The sequence below is a fragment of the Condylura cristata genome, unplaced genomic scaffold (genome assembly GCF_000260355.1).
Source record: "Condylura cristata isolate star-nosed mole 26May11 unplaced genomic scaffold, ConCri1.0 scaffold00007, whole genome shotgun sequence".
NCBI lineage: Eukaryota > Metazoa > Chordata > Mammalia > Eulipotyphla > Talpidae > Condylura > Condylura cristata.
In genome coordinates this window covers 36075383-36100634 of record NW_004567108.1, presented here as the reverse complement: position 1 = coordinate 36100634, position 25252 = coordinate 36075383, and the positions used below count along the sequence as shown (strand labels likewise).

The 25252-nt window shown below is 40.6% G+C and overlaps 1 protein-coding gene across 1 annotated transcript in view; it reads left to right on the top strand.

Moving 5' to 3' along the window:
- IQGAP2 (IQ motif containing GTPase activating protein 2) overlaps window positions 1–25252 on the top strand; it is a 249428-nt gene that overhangs the window by 16482 nt on the left and 207694 nt on the right. The window contains exon 2 of the mRNA XM_012721764.1: window positions 21573–21672. Coding sequence (XP_012577218.1) covers window positions 21573–21672 — 100 coding nt within the window. The remainder of the gene's footprint in view (window positions 1–21572; window positions 21673–25252) is intronic.

Sequence of the window (25252 nt, the reverse complement as noted above, 5' to 3'; positions counted from 1 at the left end):
AGAAAAAAATAACTTTTTAATTTCATTCACCTAATAATCATCGTAAACATTTAGCCATACTTTTCATTTTTATTCCCTTCTGTATCTGCTTTTATTAATTTGTCTCTGCTAAAATTAGTTCCTGTTATGCTGGTGAAGGATGTTGAAGTAAATTTGTGTCATTCCTAACTTTCAAAATTAGAATAATGCCAATCTATGGAAGTCTTTGTGGGGGAAATTGAAATAAACGAGTTCTTACATTTTCCAGAAGTCCAGAGAGCTTTATGAAATATAAAGCCCAAGTTCACTGGGGATTTGCATTTGAATATCTCTACTCCAGCTGAATGAAAGGGAACACACACACACACACACACACATCACACACACACACACACACACACACACACGGCTGTTTTGTTTGTTTAGGGTCCTAGCACATATTTTTAGTTCTCTCACAGTATTTCTCTAGGAAGGGAGAGTCGATATAACTATTCACCTCTTTTGGAAAGTTTTTGCTAAGCCTCTTTTACAAAGACCTCCATTAGTACCAGCTATTGGTAGCTGAAAGAGCTACGAAGAGCTTGCTGTTCCCACAAAGGCAAAAGACAAAAATAAGTGTTCAGCATTTTGCAGCCTCTTCTTGAGACAGCATGCACCCCAGGCATTGAGAGTGGCACCCCGAATTCCTTCCTTAGGGACCACTTTATAAAAGTTGTGTATTTATCATGCCATTCCTGCTTTGACTCTTATTTTAGGTTTCATGTGTTGTTTGGTAGGTTAATTTTTGGGTCTGTGAATGCCCAAAAGTTTCCCTTAGATATTAACGGTCATTGCTTCTTTGCTGAACATTATTTCTACATATAAAAGGTTTTATGAGAACACGCTGCTTTTGGAGAGTGGGCGAAAGTCATCTATCTAGTTTAAACCTGTCCTCTAGACAAGGACAAGAGAATTAACAATGGTTTAAAGACTAATTTGAGATCCTAGTTCAGACTAATTTGGACTTTTCTTTACAGAAAGAACAAAAAAATAGTACTATGATTTGGGTTAAGAGAATGACATTTACCTGAATTAGACCTCTGTACACCGACTTACACAGTGCTGTATAACAGGACACCCCAAAACTGTATAACAGGTCACCCCAAAACTCAGTGCAATAAAGCCACCATCATCTTATGCTTGCAGGTTCTCTGAGTGGGGATTCAAAGTGGGCACAGTGGAGATGTGTTTTCTCTGTTCCAGCTACTGACCAGCTAATGAGCCTCAATTGTGGAGACTCAAACTTCTGATGCTAGAAGTATCTGGAAGCATTTTTCACTCCAGTGCTTGCTACTGGGGTTGGGATGACCCAAAGTCTGGGCTTAGGTACACCAGAGCATCTGAGATGGACTCTCCGCATGCCATGGGCTATTGTCGTCAACATGGTGACCGGCTTCTGAGAGTGAGGCTTCCCAGGGACCAAGAGAAACCGTGAGGGCTTTACCAACTGCCACCTGCTATTGGTTGAAGTTACTGAGAGTCTGACTACCTTCAAGGGGGATAGGAAAGACATCCTGAATTCAAGGGGATGTGGAATAGACCCCATCTCTTCATAGAGGGGATCAGAGAATTTATAAACAAGTTTAAAGAGTCATATAAGTAGTTTGTCATACTCCATGAGGCATTGACTCAGTAGAAAATTGGCTTGTGTAGAAATCAGCAAAGCTGTGTCAAGAAAGGGCTTATGAAAATGGGGGTAAAGAAGATGAACAGTGTATATTGTGAAGAATTAATGGCAATGGTTGAGACAAGCTGAAAAATCGCAGTTGACTCAGCAACTTGGCAGTTGAAGTTTTAAGTAAATTACAAAATACTTAGGAATATTTCCCTTATGCAACCTTTAAAGAATGAGGTAGCTTGATATGTACCGACGGGGAATATGTCCATCTAGTAAGTGAAAGTATTCTTTACAGAAAGGTGTGTATTTAACCACCCCCTCATCTATTAATTTAACATGTATGCAAAAATTTAGGAAACAGTCTTAAAGAAATTGTACCAAACTGTTAATAGGGGTTTCTAATGGGAATGAGAGTAGACTTGGGTAGTGGTTAGGGATGAAGAACTCACTATTACTCTTAGTTCTATATTGTTTACATTTTTAATGAATTAACTATTCTTATATTGCTTTTATAATGTTAAGTTGCTAGGTGAGATTTTTCTCTCTTAAAATACATTAAAATTAATTTGGTGTAAACATCTAAAACTTAGGGGTGGCCATTGCTCTCTTCCTGAGATTGTTATACTTCACTTTCTTTGTATTTTGTTGCGTGACAGCTGCAGTAAGTGGTGTTTGCATGCAGGCACTAATCGCTAGTCTGCTGAGCATGCCCTGTAGCTGCCTGAGAGATACAAAAAAACCCCGTTGTTTTGCTTTGTTTCTCTTTAGTTCTTGGGAAGCGTCCTCATTGACAGCAGTTCCTGAAAGGGAAGGTGATTCCAAGTGACCTTTGTATAATGGCTTTAGCTAAGAGAAGACATACTCTTGCTGGGTTGAAACATTTAAGCCTGTATTGCCTCACAAGTGGGATTAACTATAATCATATAATCAAATTGGGGAAATTTAGCGACATTAGAGAAGATTTATGGTTTTCATGAGATATAAGCCAGTGCTTTCTGAGCTTATATTTTGAAACCGGATTATTTGAGTATCAGATACTCTCAAGCTAATAGAACAGGACACAAACCAGGAAGGAGCTCCAGGTCTGAGTTGTAAAGGTGTATGCCCCCAACCCAGTCATACCTAGTTTTTTCAAACAATGTAAGAGTGATATGCAGTGCCAGTGACATTTCTGCCCTAAAGGCATTTACCTTGGAGACTAGAAGGCTACATCAAGTGAGTAGTTATCAGGGGACTGACTCACAAGTTCATGAGAAACTCCAGCCTGGATATTCTGCTTGTCCCTTATTCCCATCACCTAGGTCAGTCCTGGGAGATGGCCATTGGGTCCACCTCAAGAGCCCCCTTATCTTCTAGCTTTGGGGAAGTAAATTGGTATTTATTTACCTTGCTTTCTCCTTCTCCCCACTGTGGATTGGAGGTGGTTCTGGGTCCCTCTGCTGAAAGCTACCATTTCCATTGGGTGTCCCTTCCCTACTGCTGCTAATTCAGCCATATTCTTGGGTACAGCTCCCCCTTTTCTCTTTTCTCCAGCCCTAGGGGGAGATGGTGACTCTCTGTTGCTGCTAGCTGCCTGGGAGCCCCCCAACCCCCACCCCGTGTTTGCTAGTTTCCCTTAACTCATTCATGCCTTTGCAGATTGTGCTTTCATTAAACTCTTCTCAGTTACCCTGTTTAGGGGCCATTTGTGCTTATTTAATTAGATAACTAGATAATAATCCCATTTTACAAATGAGAGAGTAGGGGTTTAGAAAACAACTGGGATTAAAAAAAGAACAACTGGTGGCCCTCCCTGGTGGCACAGCGGGTTAAAGCACTGCACTGAGAAGCTTAAAGCCACTTCCACATGAGTTCGATCCCTCCCTGCCCCGGAGGTGACCACATGGTGTGGCAGACCTCTCCTGACCTGCCCACTGCTCCCCTCAGCAGTGTACTTCGTCGATCTGCCTGTTCTGCTCCCCACTCTGTCCCTGGTGAATCCTCTCACCTTCCGTATCTCTGGCCTGTGCCCCAGTTCTTTATGAATAAATAAATAAATCTAAAAAAAAAAAAGAACAACTGGGATTTGAGTCTACCTTACTTTATCAAAGCTGATTCCTAACCTCAGTGCTTTACTCCGATTGTAACCGCCAGGAGATTCTCATTGCCATCCTCTGACGTGCTCAGTAGTGATTTTGGATGGACATGTGGTTAGTGCCAGGATGGTTGTTGTCATCTTCACAGTCTGGGACGTGTGTTGATGCTTCTTTTCTCCTTGTCATCACATTTCTCTGAAGGTCATGCAGGTCACATTTCAGTAAACTGTTCTTTTCCTGTAAAGAATGTAGAAAATAACTCCACAAAGTACCTCCTTTTGAAGACATTATGTCTAGGGCATGGAATTTGAGATAAAACCAGAAGAGGAAGAAGGGGTCAGCCTGGTGGGAGAGTGAGCATGCTAGTGCAAGCTTATAAAATTGTTCCCCACGGTCACTGCTTAGGACTTGGGGGGTCTTGGCCACGTTGGGATTGTTTTCTGCTCTGGTTCTGCTGTTAATCAGCCAGGTACTTGGGCCACCCAGCCACAACCTTCTGTGCTTCTGGGCCCTCAGCTGGCAAAGTGTCAGTAAACACTTTGTGGCTTCCCCTTCCTTCTGGTTGACTTGGTGGACTGAGCTGTTAGAGACGAGCATCCTTCTTGCACTGGACACATAGAAGATACCAAAATTAAGGCAAGATTTGCCTCCCTTAAGAAAGCAAGAAAGAGAAATCCCCTTGTGCCATAAATAAAGAGGGCATCCAAACGCCTGAGTGCTGAGTGGGAGTCGCGGCAGGATGGCACAGATGGTACATTCAGGCCTGTGATGAGGGGTAGGAAGTGGCACCTCGCTCTCCCTGCATTAACTCTAGGGCTCAGGAAGAGCTGTTCTGCTCACAAAATGGGGATCAGAAAAACCTACTCCCTGGCTGGGGAATGGCTGTGGGAAGAAGGAATGGAGGTAGCCAGAAACTAGTGCCCAACGCCTACATCATGCACAGATGAGGTGGCTGAATTCTGAGCGGTGTGACCTGAGCCCCTCCAGGGGAGACATGAACACAGGGTTGTCCAGAACCACTGGAGAAGGTTCAGGGAACTGTAAAAAGGGAGTGGATTATAAAGCCTGAGCTGACAAATATTTCTACTCTGTTGCTTACATTATCTATAGGGAATGTTGTCATACTTTTTCCCACTCTCCCAAGTAAAATAAAAACCTGTGTTATGATCTGCTATAAAAAGTCTAACTGGAAGTTAGATTCCAGTAGTCCAATCTAATTTCCTTGAAAGAAAATGCTGTCATAGTAAAACTGGGTTAGAACATGGATGGTTTCATCATAACATGTACCTGTATGTTATGTTGTTTGGATTGCTGTAGCATACTAATAGCTGCAGTCCTAAGTTGTGTGCATGGTATTGTTTGTAATGGGGAGCAGAAAGAATCTTTTTCACACAAACTGATGAACTGTGTAATTTTTGAGCCTCTGGGCAGGTATGAGAATGCACCTGATCACTCATGCCACCCACGCTTGGGTTGAAGGGTTTTAACATGGTGTGTGTGTAAACATCTCTCTTTGCCTACCTGAGTCATGATGCACATAAAATCCCTCCTCCTCCCCTCTTTTCTTAAAATTTACAATCATCTAACAACAGGAGTAAAGACTAAATTCATTTTGCTTGAGTCTAAGGAGCTATAGGAAAGTTTAAGGAAAGTTTAAATAAACCACATCCTGGTTGAAAATTGCTCTGGAAGGGTCTACCACCATGGGAATGCCACAGTTTATAGCGAGAAAACATATACAAGTTAATATTTTCCAGAGTTTTAAATCATCTGATCATTATAGAACCTCATCTCAATATAATCATGATACACAAAAGGTTAAGGCATATGTACCAACTTTCCAGTTCACCTTTGTCCTGTTTTATGAACGCAGGTGTGCAGGGCCACACGTGAGGAGGCTGAATCTGGCCTGATTGAACTCTTGGGCTTGTCCCTCCTTCCTCTGGGCCTTGTCTCATCCTCTGGGAATTAGGGTTTTTTTCCTGATAGAGTTGTTGGGTGATCAGTCAGGCCGCTAGCGCAAAGCCTCGTCCGTTGACCAGCGGCAGCTGCTGTGGGACATGGCGTTGCCTATCTGGACTACACCCAGGTTTTTGTCATAGAGCAGGTGTTGAGCTGTGAACTTTACGGCTGACAGTTTAGCACATTTATTGGGCAGTTTCTAGACTACTTTTATGAGATACTTGTATAAAACGTTCAGCCTTTCTTAGATGCTTTCCGCCTCTATTTTGGAATCACTTTGATCCATATTCCCTTATGTTGATTTTTGAAATGAAGATGCAGGATTGAACATAAAATCCGCAAATGCATTAAGTAAAGGAATGGGGGGAAGGAGTCTCTTCCTTATAGTAGGTGATCTTACAGTGTAGAATAATGGAGTTAGAAGATCCTTATCATTTGTTACATTCTGAGTGCCCTGCGTACCACATCGAAGTGGGATTTTATGGAATTTGTCCTTTTGTGGCTGTCTCTCCACCCAGCATGATGTTCCCCAGGCCCTCCGTACTGTGGCAGTGTCAGGCCCGCCTTGAGCTAATAACCTGTTGTATGTTTATGCCATATTTGTGTATCTATTTATATGTTATTAGACACTTGGGCTCCTTCCACCTTTTTGCTCTTGCAAATAACATTGCTATTAACATGGGTATACAAATAACTGTTTGAATTCCTTCTTTGACCAGTGTTCGGTAATCACCAGAAGATGGTTCATAAGGTCATTCTTTGTCTAATGTTTTGAAGAGGCACTTTATAGTTTTCCATCGTGGATGTAGCACTTTATGTCTCTGCCACTGCACCTGGCAGTTCTAGTATCTTGACATCCTCACTGACATCTGCTATTTACTGTTTTCAATATATTTTTAGACCTAAAAATACTGGATAAATTTATTTAGCAACCAGTGGTCTAATATTAGTGTCTGTTAAGTTGTTGAGAGAGAAGGATGAGTAAAGTGTTTTGCTTAGAGAAGATTTGGGAAAGCTGGGTGATCAGATACTGACTAATTAATATTTACCAGCAAAACTTGTACCGGAAGCCTGACGGTGTTTCCTGCTCCACTGTTCCCACCCTCTGCCCCTGCTCTCTGCTCCTGTTGCTCTTTACTTTCCAGGAGAAAGGCAAGTCAGCATGAATAAGCTGATGCCAAAAACTTCATTAGAATCAGAGAACATTTTGGTTTCTGTTGAGTGTAGAGAGTGAGTTTACTCAGTTTTGTCTACCAGATTTGAGTAAACCCATCTTGCAAAAGTACCGGACAACTTGAATGTGTCAAGGCTTGGAGCACCAGCACAAAACCATCTCATCCTGGCCCTCCCTGGTGGCACAGCCAGTTAAAGCACAGCACTGAGAAGCTAACACCACTTCAGCATGAGTTCGATCCCTGCCTGCCCCAGAGGTGACCACATGGCGTGGCAGATCTCTCCTGACCTGCCCACTGACCCCCTCAGCAGTGTACTTCGTCAGTCAGCCTGTTCTGCTCCCCACTCTGTCTCTGGTGAAGCCTCTCGCCGCCCCTGAACCTTTGGCCTGTACCCCAGTTCTGTATGCATAAATAAATAAATCTTAAAAAAAAAAACCCCAGCCCATCCTGAAAAAAGATGTGGGAAAGTAGATGGGAAGACAAAGTTCTGGTTCTCCCTGGACCTGCATTTTTTCCTCTTAACGTGCTCTCCTACTTTGTGAACACAGTTTCAGTGGGTACCAAGAGTACAGTTGTGCTAAGAGGGTCACATCTGTTCCTAATTCTGGAGAGCCCTGTGGATCACAGCCACGGGTGGTGATTGGGGCAGAGCCAGACCCTCAAGCACGACTGGAATAAGGGGTCAAGTGACTCGAACGAGCTGCTCCCTGGGAATGACACCTCCCAGCTGGTTCTCTAAGCCGCTGGCACATGTGCAGCCAAGTGTGAGCTAAGCTGGCATCGGTGCCAGTTTGAGAGGAAGCGACTTGCGTTCCCTGAGACCTCCGTGCTGGTAGCGTGTGGGCCCATGCAGCCTGCAGGGCCCATGACACCTCTCAGAATGCCAGTTTTACTTTAGTTTGGATGTGAGAGCTGCTTATATTTAAATAGTGAACAGAGCTCCACCGTGGAGTAGAATACAAAATGGATGGTTTTTAAAGGGTGAGGCTGAAATTAGGCTGGTCCTGCTGAACTGTGTCCCTGGACAGTTTTCTTCACCTCTTCTTCCTTCTACTTACTCTCTTCTGCATTTAGAGTTATTTTTCTGTAGAGAAGTCTATTTATACTCAGTTTGGGAAGCTTGAGTGGGGTATGGAATTGGAGGAAGGATGCAAAAATCTGGTTAGTGTGCCAGGTAAGAGTTAGACTCTTGCAGGACTGTGCTCTTTTTTTTTTTTTTGGAAAGATTTATTTATTTATTCATACAGAACTGGGGTACAAGCCAGAGGTGCAGGGGTGGTGAGAGGATTCACCAGAGACTGAGTGAGGAGCAGAACAGGCAGAATGATGAAGTACACTGCTGAGGGGAGCAGTGGGCGGGTCAGGAGAGGCCTGCCGCACCATGTGGGTCACCCGTGCCAGGGATCAAACTCACACGGAAGCTGCTGCAGCCAGCCTGCGCTGCAGTGTCCTTACCAGTTGCACCACCAGGGAGGGCCCAGGACTGTGTTCTAAATATGTTAGCTGTGATCTTGGACAAAAGATTGACTGTCCCAGGTCTGTTTTTACATCCCTAAAATAGGAAAACACCAATATCATAGGATAGTTCTGGGTCATATATGATTATACCAGGGCTGAGAAAATTTGCAGTGAAGAGACTCTGGGGCTGGCTGGGGAAATGTAGCTGCTAAGGAGACAAAGCCTCATCAGCTGTTCTACCAGCCCCTCAACTGCAGCCTCTCTTACTAATGTAGCAAGGTTTCTAAGTGCTATAACTCACAGCCATCATTCTTTGCTTTCTGGACCTCTTCTCTGACCTCTAGCTATAAACATATGACAAAGAAATATTCAGGGACCCCAAACTATTAAGGGTGCATGATCTACAAGAATCCTGGCCATCTCCATATGCAAAGGCAAAAAAAAAAAAAAAAAGCAGAGTCTAGTGTGAAAAATCTTTAATTAGTTTGCTTAGAATGAGAAAGAACAAAATAAATGATTTCAAATAACAGACTGCTGATCAAACTCTGAAAATTACCCACACTCCCCCAATGGGCAAGTATCCAGCCAGTCATGCATGGCTCAAAAACAGGGCAGCTGCAACCTGAAAGCTTGCCACAAATCTAAGGCATCTTCCGGGGGGAAACCACAAGAAAGGGGTTAGGCAGGTCTCAGAGAGAGAGGACGAGAGACCTGAAATTATCATCCACCTGGAGGTCAAGATAACGGCCTTCCCACATGATGTCAAGATGAGAGGGAAGGCTTGTTGGAGGAGGATCTGGAGCTACCCAAGACCATTCTTAAGGAATAGACCTCAGAGAGCAAAAACCCACGTGGTGTGCTGTTCAGGCTCTCCCACAAGTAGAGGTGTCCAGATGGCAGTGGGTGGGGCCGTGGGGGAGGGAACAGAGAGCCAAGGATTTTGCAGAGCAGATCCAGGGCTGTTATCTTTAATCTCCATCTACATATCCCATGGCTGCAACTCAGAACATATTCAGAGGGAGAGCAAGTCCTTGTCTCTGAATACTGGTGTGCTAACGGAACAAGGAACTTGGTTTGAGTATTAAAATTAATAGTGATGACAGTAATTGATGTCAGTGACTCGACAACTGATGCCCAGTGTACAGTTCTATTGCAATTATGTGTTATTAGCTATGCCAGTTCAACTTTGTTGAAAGATGGTTCATCAATAGATTGAAAGTCTGCCCAGGTCCTTGGTGATGAGCTGTCTTCTGGTCTTCTCAATGTCATCAAACAACTGTACTTCTTTCAACTGCACTGCTAGAAATGACTGTTAAACGGCCTGGGCATTCTGCCAGTTCCCCTTCTCAAGAAGTTTTAGAGGCTTCTGGGAGGGTTGGAGGATAGCCTCACGTGGGGATGTTTCCATTAAGTGGAGTCTTTGAAAGCTTTGCAATGGGGTAGAAAAGAACAAAAGTATATCTTGATGTGCACAGGCAGTTTCCTCACCCTTGTCTCTCTCCCCTGCCCTGCCTCTCTCCCCCCAAACTTCTTCCTCTCTTCCTTCATACCTGACTTAAGATACTCTGGTTAATCCCATCATTGAATAATCTCTAGCCCTCGCCGCCCGCTAGTTTTTGTTGTTGTTTGCCCTATAATTAGTTTGGGCTTTTTTCCAAAGGGACTTTCTAACTTCCAGTGTTAAATGTGTTTTCTGTTAGATTGTAAAGATTGTGAGCAAAGAAGCCTTCTACAGCCCCATCCCTGACAGGCATTGTAACTATTTAGCCATTAGAAACTTTGTCACATACCAAAAGAAACACATTCTGTTGTTGTATTTATTGGTTTTAATTATAAGGCATTTGGGAGGCACGTTCAGAGTCTGTATTGCCATCATTCTCTGCCAGCGTTTTTCACCTACTGGACCACTAATAAGAATGCATTTCCATCACTTGGCTTCAACATTGTGGACACTTCTGCTGCACAAATGCTGGCAGGGCTTTTTTGTCTTGGGTAGAAACTATGACTTCATTCTGAAGTTGTATTCAAATCCTCTAAGCAGCTAGTGATTGACACTCAGTTTGGCCCTCTGCTCTGGACTGCAGTGGCCTTGTGGCACAGGGGGATTCACACACAGCACTGTGGTCCCAGGCAAGAAAGGAACGTGTGGAGTAAGTCAGTTATTTACGTCTGAGGCAGGTTGTTTTCCTGTATGTTGTATCAAGGTCTTTGAGTTTTGGTCTGAAGAATCATATCCGAGAATCTTGGTGTGTTTCCGTGTATTTCCAAGAATGCTGATTCCCCAAACCTGGTGCCATCCACTTAGCATGAGCATCCATATTTAGCGTTAGAACACGAAGCACATGATAAGGCAATACTAAAATGTTTTTAGCTCTGTTCCCTAGGTGCATAAATTCTTTCCTCAAAGACAGCTTTTCCCACGGTATTTTATACTCTTTCCAAGTAGTTTACAGTCATAGTTTGTATACATTCTCTTCACCCACTCTTGCCAACCCAACTTCCCCTGTCTGCCCTTCCATTTCCTCCTACTGCTCCCTGTACTGTTGACATAAAAGATAAATATGTTTGCGCTAATGTAATAGGGTACCTTAAAATGTTTCATAAAAACCAATCAAGTTGGTTTGAATACAAACCAGCTGTGAAACCTACCTCTGAAGCCTTGAGAAAACACCCCCATTTTCTCAAGTGGAGATAATAATACTAGCTAATGGGTTTTATAGTTGTATAAGACAGTTTGTGTTAGCACTGTATAAACGTATCTGACTTCTCTGATATGTAAGCGCCCAACATACTTGGTTCAAGTCCTGCTGTGTAATGATGGCACCAATATAGTATATTACGATTTCTCACAAACCCAAAATATGGGAACTGATGCTGATTTTTGTGTCCAAATTAAAAACCAGAAAAGCACCTTGTTCATGAGAGCTAGCCTAAAGTGCATTATGCATTAGTCAAGATGAAGTTGAAATCTCATCTTGAACCATGACTATATTGTCGACAAAGCCCCATTTGCATAGTATGATCCATCTGAGAGCTGAGTTTTTGGCATGTCTTAAAAACGGACTGCCCCGAATCATGTGTTAATTCATACTCACTAACAAACAACATATGCTTGCATTAATAGCACCTTCTGTTCTCCATTGCAGCCTTCTGAGACTGTTGCATCACTTAAAATTCTCATCTAAATGCAAGATTTAGATTTCAAGTCAGCTCCTTAGTGTATCCCTGGAACAGTGGGATGCTTCCTTAATTTTTTCTGTTTAATTATGCAAACTTGTCTTTTTTGTAAATTAGCATACTGGGGTAACTTTCTGGTGCTAAGCCATGTGCAATTTCCACCTCCATCCTCAGAGTCACAAAATGAGGTGGCTGCTACTTATCGGCTTCCTTTTTCTTCCCCCAGACCATGCTCTTCTTCATCCTGTTCATTCCGTTGCCAAATTCTGCCCTGGCAAATCATCAGTGTGTTTCTGTTCTAATTCAAACTTGTAAGGTCTCATGTCACATGGACTTGCTGCAGCCTTCTCTTCCTTCTCCAGAGTAGGTTGCTTCTGGTCATCTCATTTCACCTACCTCTTACCCTACCTGTTTGCCCTCATCAGCTAATTATAATCAAGTTATTTGCCTAGGCAGCAGTCTTCTAATAGGGTGGTAGGGCCTGAGTCATCTTCATATTTATTGTTTTTAACCTCTTTGACTTTCATTTTTGCACAATAAAGTGGACTACATATTCGTCATATATTTTGAATGCCTGTCAAACTTGACTACAAGTGCAAATGGATCAGTTAGGTGCATGGTGCATGAAAATTACGCTTTGCCATGGCTCTGCAGTAAGGCTTCTTCCTCAACCTATTTTATTTTGCTGTAACTTAACTTGCAAATAAATGTAATTTTTCACTATTTCTGATATAAATATATTAAAGTGACCCGTGCAGCTAATAGAATATTTGAAAATGTGTAAGAATCAAAAAAATTAAGAAAAACAGCAACCCAGAACCCTCCATTTTGAAAAAGTTTAATTATTACTATCTTGATATTTCCTTTTAGACTTCACCCCCCCATTATCATAACTTTATCTAGTAAATTTAGATAAACATAACTATCTCGTTATCATAAAAGCAGGTGTATATAGTATGTGTATATGTGTATGAAATTAAAATTGTGATTTTTTTTCAGTTTATACAACTTACAGTGCATTCAGCCTGGCAATTAGATGGGAGAGAGGTGCCAAAGTGAGGCAGGAATGAGATAATCAGTTATCTCTGAAGAACCAGCTGATAGCATTCTTTAGTTTTGACCATTCTGTACATCATTTTGCTTGTTATAATTTGCGTACTTAGTAAATGACTATACCTGCCATTACCTATTAAGTAATTTAAAACATTTCACATGTTTAATATATGATTAAACACAATTAATATATCGTTAAAAAAGACAAAAACACAGACTTGGGAGAGCTACAGTTTTCTTCCCATTTTACAGGTGAGAGAATAGTCTAGTTAACTTATGCATGACTGTCCATGACAGACTAAATGTAAACAGTGTTACAGGCACAGTGTCACCCCTATTTAGTAGATATCTTTGTTAGAGTATGCAGAAATTCACCTAAGAGAGGAAGTAGGAGCAGAATAGAGGATAAAAAGATAAAAAAACTTTAAATTTTCTCCAGTGTGTTCTCAGTATTTGTCTATCCCATAACTGTTTATTTCTGTGCTCTAGTGTGTAAGTAACTTTATTCTGTTTTGGTCTTGTTTCAACTCTTTTATTCCTCATATAGTCTAACTTGGCAATATTGAATATGATCCTTTGGAAAAGGACTGCTTTTGAGAGTTCTCTATCTCTGAGCAATAAGCCTATAATTTTACTTTCTATTCTTATTCAGTAGAGTAGTGTTGCTTTGTATGGTTTCCAGCGGGAAGCAAGTCACAAAAATTTATCTGCTGATTATGAGTTGTCGGCAATACCATCAAAAGAGCCTACTGGCTGCTGGGCTCATCAAACATTTACACACAGGGGCCCATGGCACTAGCCTATGGCAGAGACTGGAACGCTGGAATCCGTTGTTCTAAATTCATTCTCTGCCACTGAACCTTCTTTATGACTTTAGTTCTGCATAAACATGAATTAACTAACCTTACTGAGCTTGTTTCCCAGCATCAAAGTTGAGATTCAAATTCCTACCTTGAAGGGGATGCAGGAACTGAGTGATAACAGAGGTAAACTATCTGGCACAGAGTAAATGCTCATTAGCTGTCAATCTCTGCTGTTTTTCAAGCATAAATCACAAAATACGCAAACCAATTAGAGAAATAAGAAGAAATATATACACAAGACGTACAGAAAAAAGTCATACTCATAAGTAAAAGCTTGTATTATTTTCTTATACCTACTATTGAACTATTTGTGGTTACTTTGATAGTTAAGGAAATTTTGGATGAATACCCACTAGAGGTTTCCCTCACTATCTAAAAGTAGAACATTTCTATTTGGTATGATTTGGTGTCTTATTTTGGAGGGGTCTGGAATGCTCAATCTTTTTTTTTTTTTTTTTGGTATATAAGTGAATAATAACAGCTTTTCTAGACCCCAAAAATAACCTATCGAACCATACCAAACAGGAACATTTTACTTTTGCATAGCAGGATAAACCTGTATTTCTGGTCTTCTAGTGCACTAAGCTCTATAGAAATATTCTCTACTATTCTAGATTTTTTGGAATAGTTTTTGAGAGGCAAAGGGACAGTATTAGCAGGGACTTACTACTCTTGAAAAATGAGTGATTGTCTTTTATAACCTGCTAAGACTGCTTAGCATTTGTGATAGATCCTGATTCCTGTGGGATTTTAGTAAGCCTCTGTGTCCTTAAAATTCTCATTGTATATGAAGAACAGGGAGAATCATTTTTGGCCTGGCTCTAAATAATTTGGGAGCATTTTGTGTTGATCATTTTATGCATAAAAGGTTCATACCCAAGTAGAGATGAGTTGAATTCTTTTCTCTTCTTATAAAAATAGTAGCAGCTCGTCCAAACTAAAGATTTTACAATTACCTTCTGTAATTTTAGCTGTTGGAGTTAAAAATTTTAAATTGGACTTGGAAACTTGACACTCCATTCTTCCTTACTGAGATATGAGGGGGAATGACGAAGTGTGTAGGCGCAAGCAGTGAACAAATGGAATTTTCCCTCTGCCTACTTGATGGCAAAAGAGGTAGTTTGGTTCCCAAAATGTTTTTTTTTTTCAAAGTTATAATTCGAAGAAATAGCACATCTAGGAATCATTGCCTTTAATTCTTCTAAATTGACCAAAATCTTGGATAGACCCCTCCTCTGGTCCAAGTCTGCAGCTTGACATGGGCCTTCATAACTACATGGTCTGCTTTGAGTTTCTAGATTATTAATTTTTAAGATTCATTTATTTATGCATAGAAGAATAGGGATATAGACTGTGCGGGGGGAGGAGGGGTAAGAGGGTTCACCAGAGACAGAGTGGGGAGCAGAACAGGCCAACTAAAGAAGTACACTGCTGTGGGGAGCAGCAGGTTTGAGGCAGGAGAGGTCTGCTCTACCATATGGGTCACTTCTCTGTCCGGGGATCGAACTCAGGCTACAGTAGCTAGTGATAGCTTGATAGCACTGAGGCTTCAACCCCTGCACCATCAGGAAAATCCCTCAAGATTTAAAAAAAAAACAAAAAACCCAAAAACCTAGACATTCTTGTTAAACTTTGCATAATGGACCAAAATTGATTTTATTCTTTTATGTGAACTAGGTGTAGTGGGCTTTAAAATACTGTTTTGGTAGAAACAGGTGCTATCTTAGTTGCTCAAATCAAATCACACTCTTGGTGGAAAAAGTTTGTGGATTTTTGTATCAGAGCGGGATCAAAGAAATCTCTTTTGTATGTAGTTTAGTGCTGTGTACATCTAAAGCATATTTGCAGAAAAGAATTAGTTGTTTTCACCAAGCCTGAAGTACTTCTCTATTTCCCTGAATAATTACAACAAAGAAACTTCTATCTGAACTGTATCTAACTTCTATCTAACTCCTATCTGAACTGTAGTGACCTTACTGAAAACGTAAGACCAGTAGCCAACCAGGGACTTTTAACTCTTGTTAGTAAACCATGTATATTTAGTGTATGTTGTACTTCTTCCCCCACTTAGAAAATTCTCCTAGTGCTGGACTGGGAAAATTGGGGATTTTGTCTTTGTGAAGGTGGCCACACGTCTCTTAGATCCTTGTCTAACCTGAAAATCCTCTGACGTTGGTGTGTAACCTAGACATGTGTGCTGGGAAGAAGTTCCAGGAAAGGTGTGGAGGCCTTCAAAGTTCCCTCTAGCATCTAGAGTGTATGACTGTTACCATCAGGGTGCTGAGCTTGGTGGAGAGCTCGAAGGACAGAGCCTCTGTGCCTTTCCAACACAAAGCTGAGCATCCATTCAGCCTTTACTCAACAACTACTCTGCCTGAGGTCCTTGGTCAGGATTCAGTTGAATGACACGCCAGCCTCATGCTCAGTGTCTTGTGACTTGATACAGCCCATGTTTTCAACATACAAAGTCAGAATCAGAATCAGAATCAGAACTGTCGTTTCTGATTCTTTAGAGTGTGTCTGGTTGGTAACAACTTCAGCCTCAGATTTGCCTATTTTTCTAAAGATTGCATTGATCTTAGGTTCCCTTGCAGCTTAAGACTAACTAGCTATGAAATGTTTCAGGAAATTGGCATGAAGCCAGAACAATACATCATGGGTTACATTTACTGTGTGTATACACTGAGTGGAAATTTTGGACTTGTGGATTCTCTCATTGTTACAGCTCACAGCCATCCCCTGCTGCAGTCTGAAGGTCTTGAAGTCAGTTCTTTCCCTTCTAATGTCTTTCTTGGGCTATACTTGCCATCTCTAGTAACCACTTTTTAAGTTCTGAAAGTGTGGGAATACCCACCTAGGTATTCTTTTCTTTTCTTTTTTTTTTAAGGTTTATTTATGCATACAGAACTGGGGTACAGGCCAGAGGTGTGGTGGGTGAGAGGATTCACCAGAGACAGAGTGGGGAGCAGAACAGGCAGAATGACAAAGTACACTGCTGAGGGTAGCATTGGGTGGGTCAGAAGAGGTCTGCCATGTCATGTGGGTCAGCTCCCTGGCTGGGGATGGAACTTGTGCTGCAGTGGCTTCAGAATGTGGTGCTTTAACCTGTTGTGCCACCAGGGAGAGCCCCCATCTAGGTATTCTGTCCCAAGTAAAAAGCTGGCCCCAACTCTTAACAAGGTGACTCAAAGACAAGCAAGGATAGTCAGAAATTTTGCGTCACACAGAATAACAACATGTACTGTTCTGCTAACTTGTGGCATGTTTCTATCAATTGATGAGTCCTATGATTTTCTGAATCTCCAGCCTTTCCTTGAAGGGAAACACATTAAATAGTGCCCTTTTATAAAGTAGATTCCCAGCCTTGGTTTTTTACATTCTTGCTAGCCCTCCCTTCAGTATATCCCTCCACAAGCAGTCTGTATTCATGCCAGACTTTCTGTTGTTTATAATAACTTCATAATGAACTTAATGTGTCATATTTGTCACTTTGTTGTCAGTCCCTAGGATAGGCACAGAGCAGCCACTCAAGTATTTGTTAAACAGGTGAAGGAATTTTAATGCTTAAGATCTGGTGGGCTTGATGTCTCTGTGTGTCAAGGGAAGGAGAAGATGAAATTGATGAGTTACTTAGCCACTCCTTAATGAGTGACGTAGGTCTTGAACTATTTCTACATTGGATTTTGGAAAATGGACTCCTTAATATACCTTCTGTCTGCAACTCACAGTTCTTTCAAAGTCCTCTCTTCCAACATGTTCTTCATTCTGTTCCTTAAACTTCTGAACAAACCTTACCCTATGTGGTTCCCATAGAATACTACTGCCCCAGACTGTTGTCAGCTGACATTATAATGGGATATTTTGAATTCCTTATACTTCAGGAAGTTGTGCCCTTTGTAACGTTTGTGTGTTCTTAGGGTCAGGGGAACAAGTTAAGATGAATTTCGGAGAAAATCACTGATCAAGTTGCTTTACAATAAAAGCAATTCTGAAGCCACTTAAATGATCTAACCCCTTGGTAACGACAAATGCCCTTTCCATCTTGCTTGGCTTTAGCAGCAGTGTGACAAAGAGCAGGGGGTCTGCAGCGTCAGGGACTCAGCTCAGCCTGGCTTTGCTGTCCACCTAGCCCATTACCACAGATGATTGACCTTAGTTTCCTCGATTTTAAGAAGGAGATAGTGCCTGTCTCCCAGACTGACCTTAAGAACCATCCATAACGTAGAAATGTAATTCATGGGGAGTAAAGTCCTACTCTAAGTGAATTCTTTATCAGCTTCACAATGGTTCTTTAAGTGGCCACAGTTATTATCCATACCAGTGGCTCCTGTCAGAAGTGGCTACTTAGTAAATGTTGGGTAATACAGAAATATTTGTAAGTGACTTGAAATATTTGTAAGTGACTTGAATGACCTAGAAGGTTTACACAGGGTTAGCATTTTCTATGAACACAGCTCTCTCAAACTCTCTACTTTGGCATTTGACAATATGGCATTCCCTGACACTGAATAAAGGAAGGGTGCCTAAAGTGTGTGACTTGAAGGGTGGTGATTTGAGGGTCAGAAGGGAAGGAAAGGGTGTGTGTAGAGAAGCCTAAAGGCAAACTGTATTTGTTTTGCTCCGTTCCCTGTTCCCTGCCCCAACCCACGGCTTTAACTTGTGCCCTATCTATGGAATCTATGAGCTGAGTAAAGTCTATGGATTGACACTGTATTTGTGCCATAATGACTAGGTTCTTATTTTAGCCTGTAAACTGGACTTACTTAATTTAAAGAATTTAATTCTTTGTTAATCTTCTCCGATAAAAGACATTTTTTCACATATCTTTATGGCTATATGAACAAGGAAGCTTGGACACCCAGAGATGTCTTCTGGGGGTTTGCATGCATCCATTAGGAGTGCAGGAGAGAGGGCATTGAGTGAAGATAATCAAGGAAGACTTGGGAAGAAGTGCCCCTCTACTTGAGCCTTAAGGAATAGAATTCCATTAGTTATGGCTAATATGTTGCAATTGCAATTTAAAGTTTTAGGTGTAGGGCGATGTATATTTTAATTTTAAGCAAATCTTCTCCTTGGATAGGGTGATGTTGGAGTTTGACAGCCCCTCAACAGCTCTCCTGGGCTTGTGGAATCTTGTGTGGCTTGTGGAGGTGACCTGGTGACTGTAGAGAGTCCTAGGGACTGAGTGTTGCTTGGGCTTCTGCCACATCCTAGGTGGGTTGTGCAAGGTTGGAAGGCAGGTGATGGTAGGTGCTTCTTGTAAATATGACCCCAGTGCTCATACTTAAGAGTCAGGGTTGGTAAATGAGAACAGAAATACCCGCTAAAGGTTTTATATTGTTCTCAAGTTTTAATGTGTTCAGAAAGGGAAAGGTCTTCAAACTGAAATGAAAATGAGTAGTTGGAAGTCATGGGGTTCTGGGGATACATGTTAGGAAGAGTGGAGATCGAAGATTAGAGACTATGTGGACATGCCAGGTATCTTTTAAGAAAACCTAGGATAAGTAAATCATAATTTTCAATGTTCATTATGATGTGATGGCGAGCTTACTTGGAAGGTAACTTTTAGCAGATATTTCTATGCACAAGAAGCAATGATAGACACCAGGGAGAAATAAAGGTGAAACAAGGGTCCTTTCCTCTAAAAAATCCCATTTGAAGGATTTATGACTGGCTGATATTGGGGGGTCCCTGTGACGATTGATAAACATGTGAGCCACGTGTTGAGCAGAGGATATGGATTCTGATTCGGAATTTTGTTTGTGAAGTTTTCAGAGATCTCAATCAGACCAGAGAAGTGGTTGAGTGTGTTTCCAGGAAGAGAGAAGGTGGCCGGCAAAAGCTTTCAGAGCTAAAGGGGGTGGCCCTGGAACATGGCTGCCTGGAGGATGATGAAAATGTAGGCCTCATCTAAAAAAGGAAAAGAAAAAGGGAAATGTAGGCATCATGTCAGAGGAGAGAGAAAAAGGGCTCTAGAACATTGTTCCACTGAAGACTTTGAGATGAAAAACAACTATGTGTTGGGAAGATGCTTCTGATGGCAGTGAGGAGAATGGTGTCTGGGCGGCTATTCAGGGCTGTTGGAAGAGTTTAGGGGACAGACATTGAAGATGTGGAATCCTGCAGAGGACGGTTGCTGGCGAACTTCAGAACTCTTCATAAACCTACCAGCTCTCTCCTAATATTTAAATCAGATTCGGCTTACTAAGAAAAAGGAAGTGTTCTTTACAAACACAGATCTTTGTTGGCTGTTCTTGGTATCCTTGGTCTGGAATGAGATCTCCCTGTCTTAAGAAATAGAGCCTCCACGGAAGGCAGGAACAGGGAAAGGGCTATTGTGGAAACTTATGTTCCTTTGGCCTTCCTTTTGCTACACGTCGGCCTGTCCTGGTGTTTTACTCGTCTAAACTCTCTCTCTTGCTGGTTGCTTTTCTGCCTCATCCATAGACAGACATTTCCCAGCGTTCTAACATACCTTTCTTGTTTTCTCTGTTCATCCTGATATTTCTCATGGGGTTATTTCTGCCCTTCACTTGGCTGATTTACTTGAATGTACACCATGATAAACTCTCCTATTCGAGTTAGGAGTGTAAATGAGATACTGCATAGAATATGCTTTGCCTAAGGTCTTGAAACAAAGTAAGTGCTCAGTAAATAAGCCTCTACTATGTATTTATAGGCTTATGGTATTCTGCCATGCTTGATCTTGCTATAAAGTTAATGTCGTGAGTTCTTTGAAGCTTTGATTTTTATAACTTTATCTGACATTCAGCAATTAGTGCTTGTCCACATTGCTTCTAGATTTTTGAAAGCAGTGGCAGGTCCACAGCTGCCCAGTATATACAGCTTGTTCAGTGAATCTTGTGCTCATTATGTTTCCTGGACGACATGTATGGATACATATGAGACAGTCCTTGTTCCTTTGGGCCAGACATATTTGTTGAAACTGTTGTCATTGCCCATGTCTGAAATGTCCATTTCCATCAATGCAAACTTTAGGGTGTCTTTTAGGGGGGCACTTCTTGAAGCCCCCACCAATAGATACACTTGTGAATGTTTCTAGTGTGTTGCCTGACCCCAGTCCCTTTATTGGTAGAAAGACCCACCTTCTTCTTCCCACCCTTCTTTGTGGGGGTCATTCTATAAAACCAACCAAGAAAGAAAGAATGAAGTTTTGCTGATTTTTCTATATTGAGTGTTTAACACTGTACTTTTTCCAAGCTCAAAATTTGAGGGATGGATGGGTGATCTTCACATCTCATGTCATGTTTTTGAAAATGACTGACTGGAGTTGGCAGCTGAAAACCAAAAAAGCAAACACTGACATTTCTGCCCTGTGTTACCACATTACTGCTACACATAAGTTGTCATTAGATGACTAGTCTAACTAGAAACCCAATTTATTTTGTAGCCATTAGAATGTAAGTTAAAGTTTGAAGAGAGGAAATGGGTCTTTTTTATGAATAAAGAAGAGTCATAGAAGTAGACAGCGAAGGGTTGGCTGATGAACAGTTGGATGCTATGGAAGCTGCAGAGAGGAAGTGCATCAGAAATGCGGCGGCTTTGTTCTCTACAGTAAAATGTGGCTTAAGTAGGGAAGTTTATGGAAGAGTGTAGGCTTAAGTTCTCATTTGGTATCTCCATTGTTTATTTCTTTGTAGACCTGTTAATAGCAAGGAAGCCTCTTAAGGGCTAAGAAATGTGGGGAGGAATTTTGTAGAGACATCTGTAAAATAAGATTTAGGTTAAATGGGAAGTCTTAATTCCCCGAAGGATTGGGAAAACAGAGGTGCTTGCAAATTCTTTGACAAACCCCAGAATTTCCAGAATGGTCCATGTTGAGCCACTGGACCAATTAATTCTCTGCAAATGTGTTAAGAAAAGTTGATGCAAGTAGACCTTGTTCTAATTGACATGAGACAGTTTAAATCCTATGGCATCATGCCTATGAAATCTGATTGCTGTTCTCATTTCAGTCCATTCTTCAGTATTACATTTTTTTTGCTAAAAATAACATAATTTAATAATTATATAAAATTCAAAGGCAGAATTTTTTCTGCACTTCATGTTTCAGTGCCTCTGACTCTGAACGTTCAATTGCTAGTTGATTGCTTTCAGTAGTTATTGATGAACACAGGTCTTATGAAAATGTGGTTTTTGTCTTCTGTTTTAGCTATTGTGGACGATGAAAGGCTCTCTGCAGAGGAGATGGATGAGAGGAGGCGACAGAATATCGCTTATGAGTATTTGTGCCACCTAGAAGAAGCCAAAAGGTAAGATCCAGACTTAGTCTACTTGTGCACCTTCTCCATCTTCTCGTACCCCATGATTCTATTTGTAGTTTTGTTGATAGCATGGCCATTTTGTTTTTGGAAATGGTCAGGCAAAATTGAGAAAAAGTTGCTACCAGTCAGGCAAAATTGAGAAAAAGTTGCTACCATAGCCAAGATCAAGGTTTTAGAAAGGCAAATGTCCCTTTCTCTTTGAACCTCTCAGATTATTAAATATACAACCTCTCTGATTTGGATTGGGAGAGCATCAAACACTTAAATGAACTCCTCCACCTCCTCCCCTTGACAGAGCTCTCTTAGATCTTTTCCGCACCCCACCTCCAAAGATTAGCCAGTGCCAGTAGAACAATAGCTAATTGGGCAAAGTCCACTGGCCACTAAGCTAGTTTTATGACAGCAATCTCCTTTTTTAATCCATGGGAGTGTGACCATTTAGGACATGCTGTCTCTAGAACCACATGGACTCCTTTAGTCATTTAAGATTAAGTAAATGTTGGGTTCTCCAAGGAGAAAGTGAAGATAAAGAAAATATTTGCACATTGACCTCTTTATCAGAGAAATCAGAAGGACTTTGTCCTTTGCCTGGGAAACACTGCAGTGCCCTTACACCTTGAGTTAGGTTCTGATTTAATGCTTTGTGCTGTGATGGGAACAACAGTTATTCCGGGGATAGATATGTTCCAGCCCTTTTATCTGTATAGAAAAATAACATTTTGTCAATGGTCATTGCTGTCAATTATCTCTGATCACAGTAAATACCTATCTATAGAGCAGGAAGAATGTGGTTTGAAATCAGTGTTTTGTAGAAGACTGTTCAGTGATATATGCACTTATTTCATCTCCAAAGCACCTAAAAAGGGGTTTCCCAGCTATATTTAATATTTTAACAGTGTCTTGTAACCTGAGCTCTAAAGACTGAGTTTTAAAGGTCATTCAACATGTCTGTGAAGTCTATAGTTAGGTTGCAGGTCACAAAGACTCGTTATCAGTACAAGATTATTAAAAATATGCTTTTACAACATGAATGGAACTGGAAGGGATCATGCCCAGTGAAATAAGCCAGAAAGAAAAAGAAAAATACCTGATGGTTTCACTTATAGCAGGAGCATAAAGGACCAGGAGAGAAAATAATAATAATAATGAACAACTATATACCAGAGACATTTTATGGGGGTGAATTGAGGGATGGGATTAAAAATGGAAGTTGGGGGGAGGTGCACTGGCCTGATTTGGTGATGGGAAGCCCACAACTGAGATGGGAAAAGGCACAAAATGATGTAAGAATAAACTATCACATTAAAATTAAAAAAAAAATGCTTTTAGTCAAATGTTGCTTAAAAAGTTAGTAAAGAAATGATACCATAAATATTCAAAATATGCTTTCAGTGAAAAAGCTTAAGGAGAATTAGTGAAAACTTCTGACATACATCTTGCATTTACATTTTTGCCTCTTGCTTTTTTGTAAGTGGGAAGCAGCGTCACATGGGTCACTGTGTGATGGGGCATCAGAAATGGGTTTGGGGGTCAGTCTGTGGAGTTGGTGGACCAAATCTCATGGTCCCAATTCTACCACTTAAATGAGATGGGCAGAACCCTCTCACCTGTAGAATCTCACGTTTTGCTCCTCAAAGGGATAATAAAGATTGGTATCACCACTGGTCCTATTTGTTTCATGGATTTCTTTTCTAAAAGCTAATTAAAATCAAGAAGGTATATTCTGTAAACTATATAGTGTTACTCAAGTGTGTGGTGATAACATAACCATAGTTTTCACTCCAGTCTATCAAAGGGTGTTGTTCTGGCTTGAAAACGTGTCCTCTTTAGTTTTTGCAAGTCTGTATTGAATTTTGTTTTAGGAATTCAGCATCATAATTACCCCAGGTTCTTTGAAAAAAAGTTTCCTTAGGAATAATTTTACTGAAGGCATAGGCTATAAAATACATAGCTTTCTTCTAAGATTGTTTTCCTAAATACAGTTTGTAAGAAGAAAGTAAATGTAATAGGTATTTGTGAGTCTTTTATTAAGGCCTGACACTTTTTGTGACTCAAGGAAGTGGATTCTTTGGTCATGGGTTAAACAAAAATTACATAATTAGCGGTTATGTTAGTATGTATGCTGTGATTTCAGAAAGCATATTATACAGAATTCCAGTGGTCCTGAACTCAAAAAATAAAGGGGTGAATTAATTTCTGTTCAAAAGATTATTTTAGGAGATTTAATGCATTTTTTAAACAATGTTAATGCCTTAGGAATTTATCATAATGGGTTTATTAGAGTGCATGTGTGTGTTTGTGTGAGTATATTCATTGAAATACTGAGTTTCTACTAAGTGGTCCACTTACAATGTGTGTTCAGCTAGGAACTATTTGTTTCTTCTTTCATTTGAACCGATTGCGGCATATTTTAGCTAGAAATGTATTGGTTCTGCTTCTGGCCTCTTTTTATTCTTTCCAGAGGGAAGGAAGAATATTTTACAAAGTTACCTACTATTGTCTGTTCTGAATGTCAAAATTCAGAATAATTCAGAATTATAATATTTCAATATTCTTAATTTTTGTTGTCTTAATTTCAACAACCTACAATCATTCATATCAGGCCATTCAAAAGTTTCTTTCTCCATTCAGAGAGAATATCATTACTAACATTACAAAATAAAAAAGACTATAAGGGAGCACTGTGAATAATTACATGTCAATGAGTTAGATAAACTAGATGAAATGAAAAAAATTCTAGAAAGACACAAACACCAAAACTGTCTCAAGAAGAAATAAATAAATCTAAATAGGCTTATAACAAGTAAAATAACTGAATTAGTAATCAAAAAACTTCTCTCAAGCCCACATGCTTTACAGTAGAATTTTGCCAAAAGTGTAAAGGAGAATAAAAGCAGACCTTCAAAATTCTTCCCCAAAACACTACCAGAAATATGGCCTGTCTTATTGAGAAAAATATTAGTCTGATAACACATAAAGACACCTCAAAAAAACTACAGGCCAATATCCTTTATGAATAAAAATGCAAAAATCCCCACAATACTAACAAAATGGATCAATTGACATATAAAAAGGATTTCATGTTACCAACTAGGATTTATCCTAGGAATGTAAACTTAATTTAACCCAAATGTAAATCAGTCAAGACAACTAAGTAGGGGAAAAATTAGTATCCTTAAGAAGTGATGTTAAGACAACTGGATGCCTAAAAATGACTTTGGACGGCTGCTTCACACCATATACTTTAAAAAATGGGTCATTAACCTGAGAACTACTACTATATACCTCATAGAGGAAACATAGGAATACATTTTTGTGACCTTGGGTTAGGCAGTGGTTTCTAAGATTTGGCACTAAAGCATAAACAAAAACAGAAAAATAAATTTGACATCATAAAAAGTTATTTCATTTTTGATTCAAAGGATACCATCAAGAAAGTAAAAAGGACCCTCCCTGGTGGCGCATCGGGTTCAGGCACTGCACTAAGAAGCTTAAGCCACTTCCGCATGAGTTCAATCCCCGCCTGCCCCGGAGGTGACCACATGGTGTGGCAGACCTCTCCTGACCC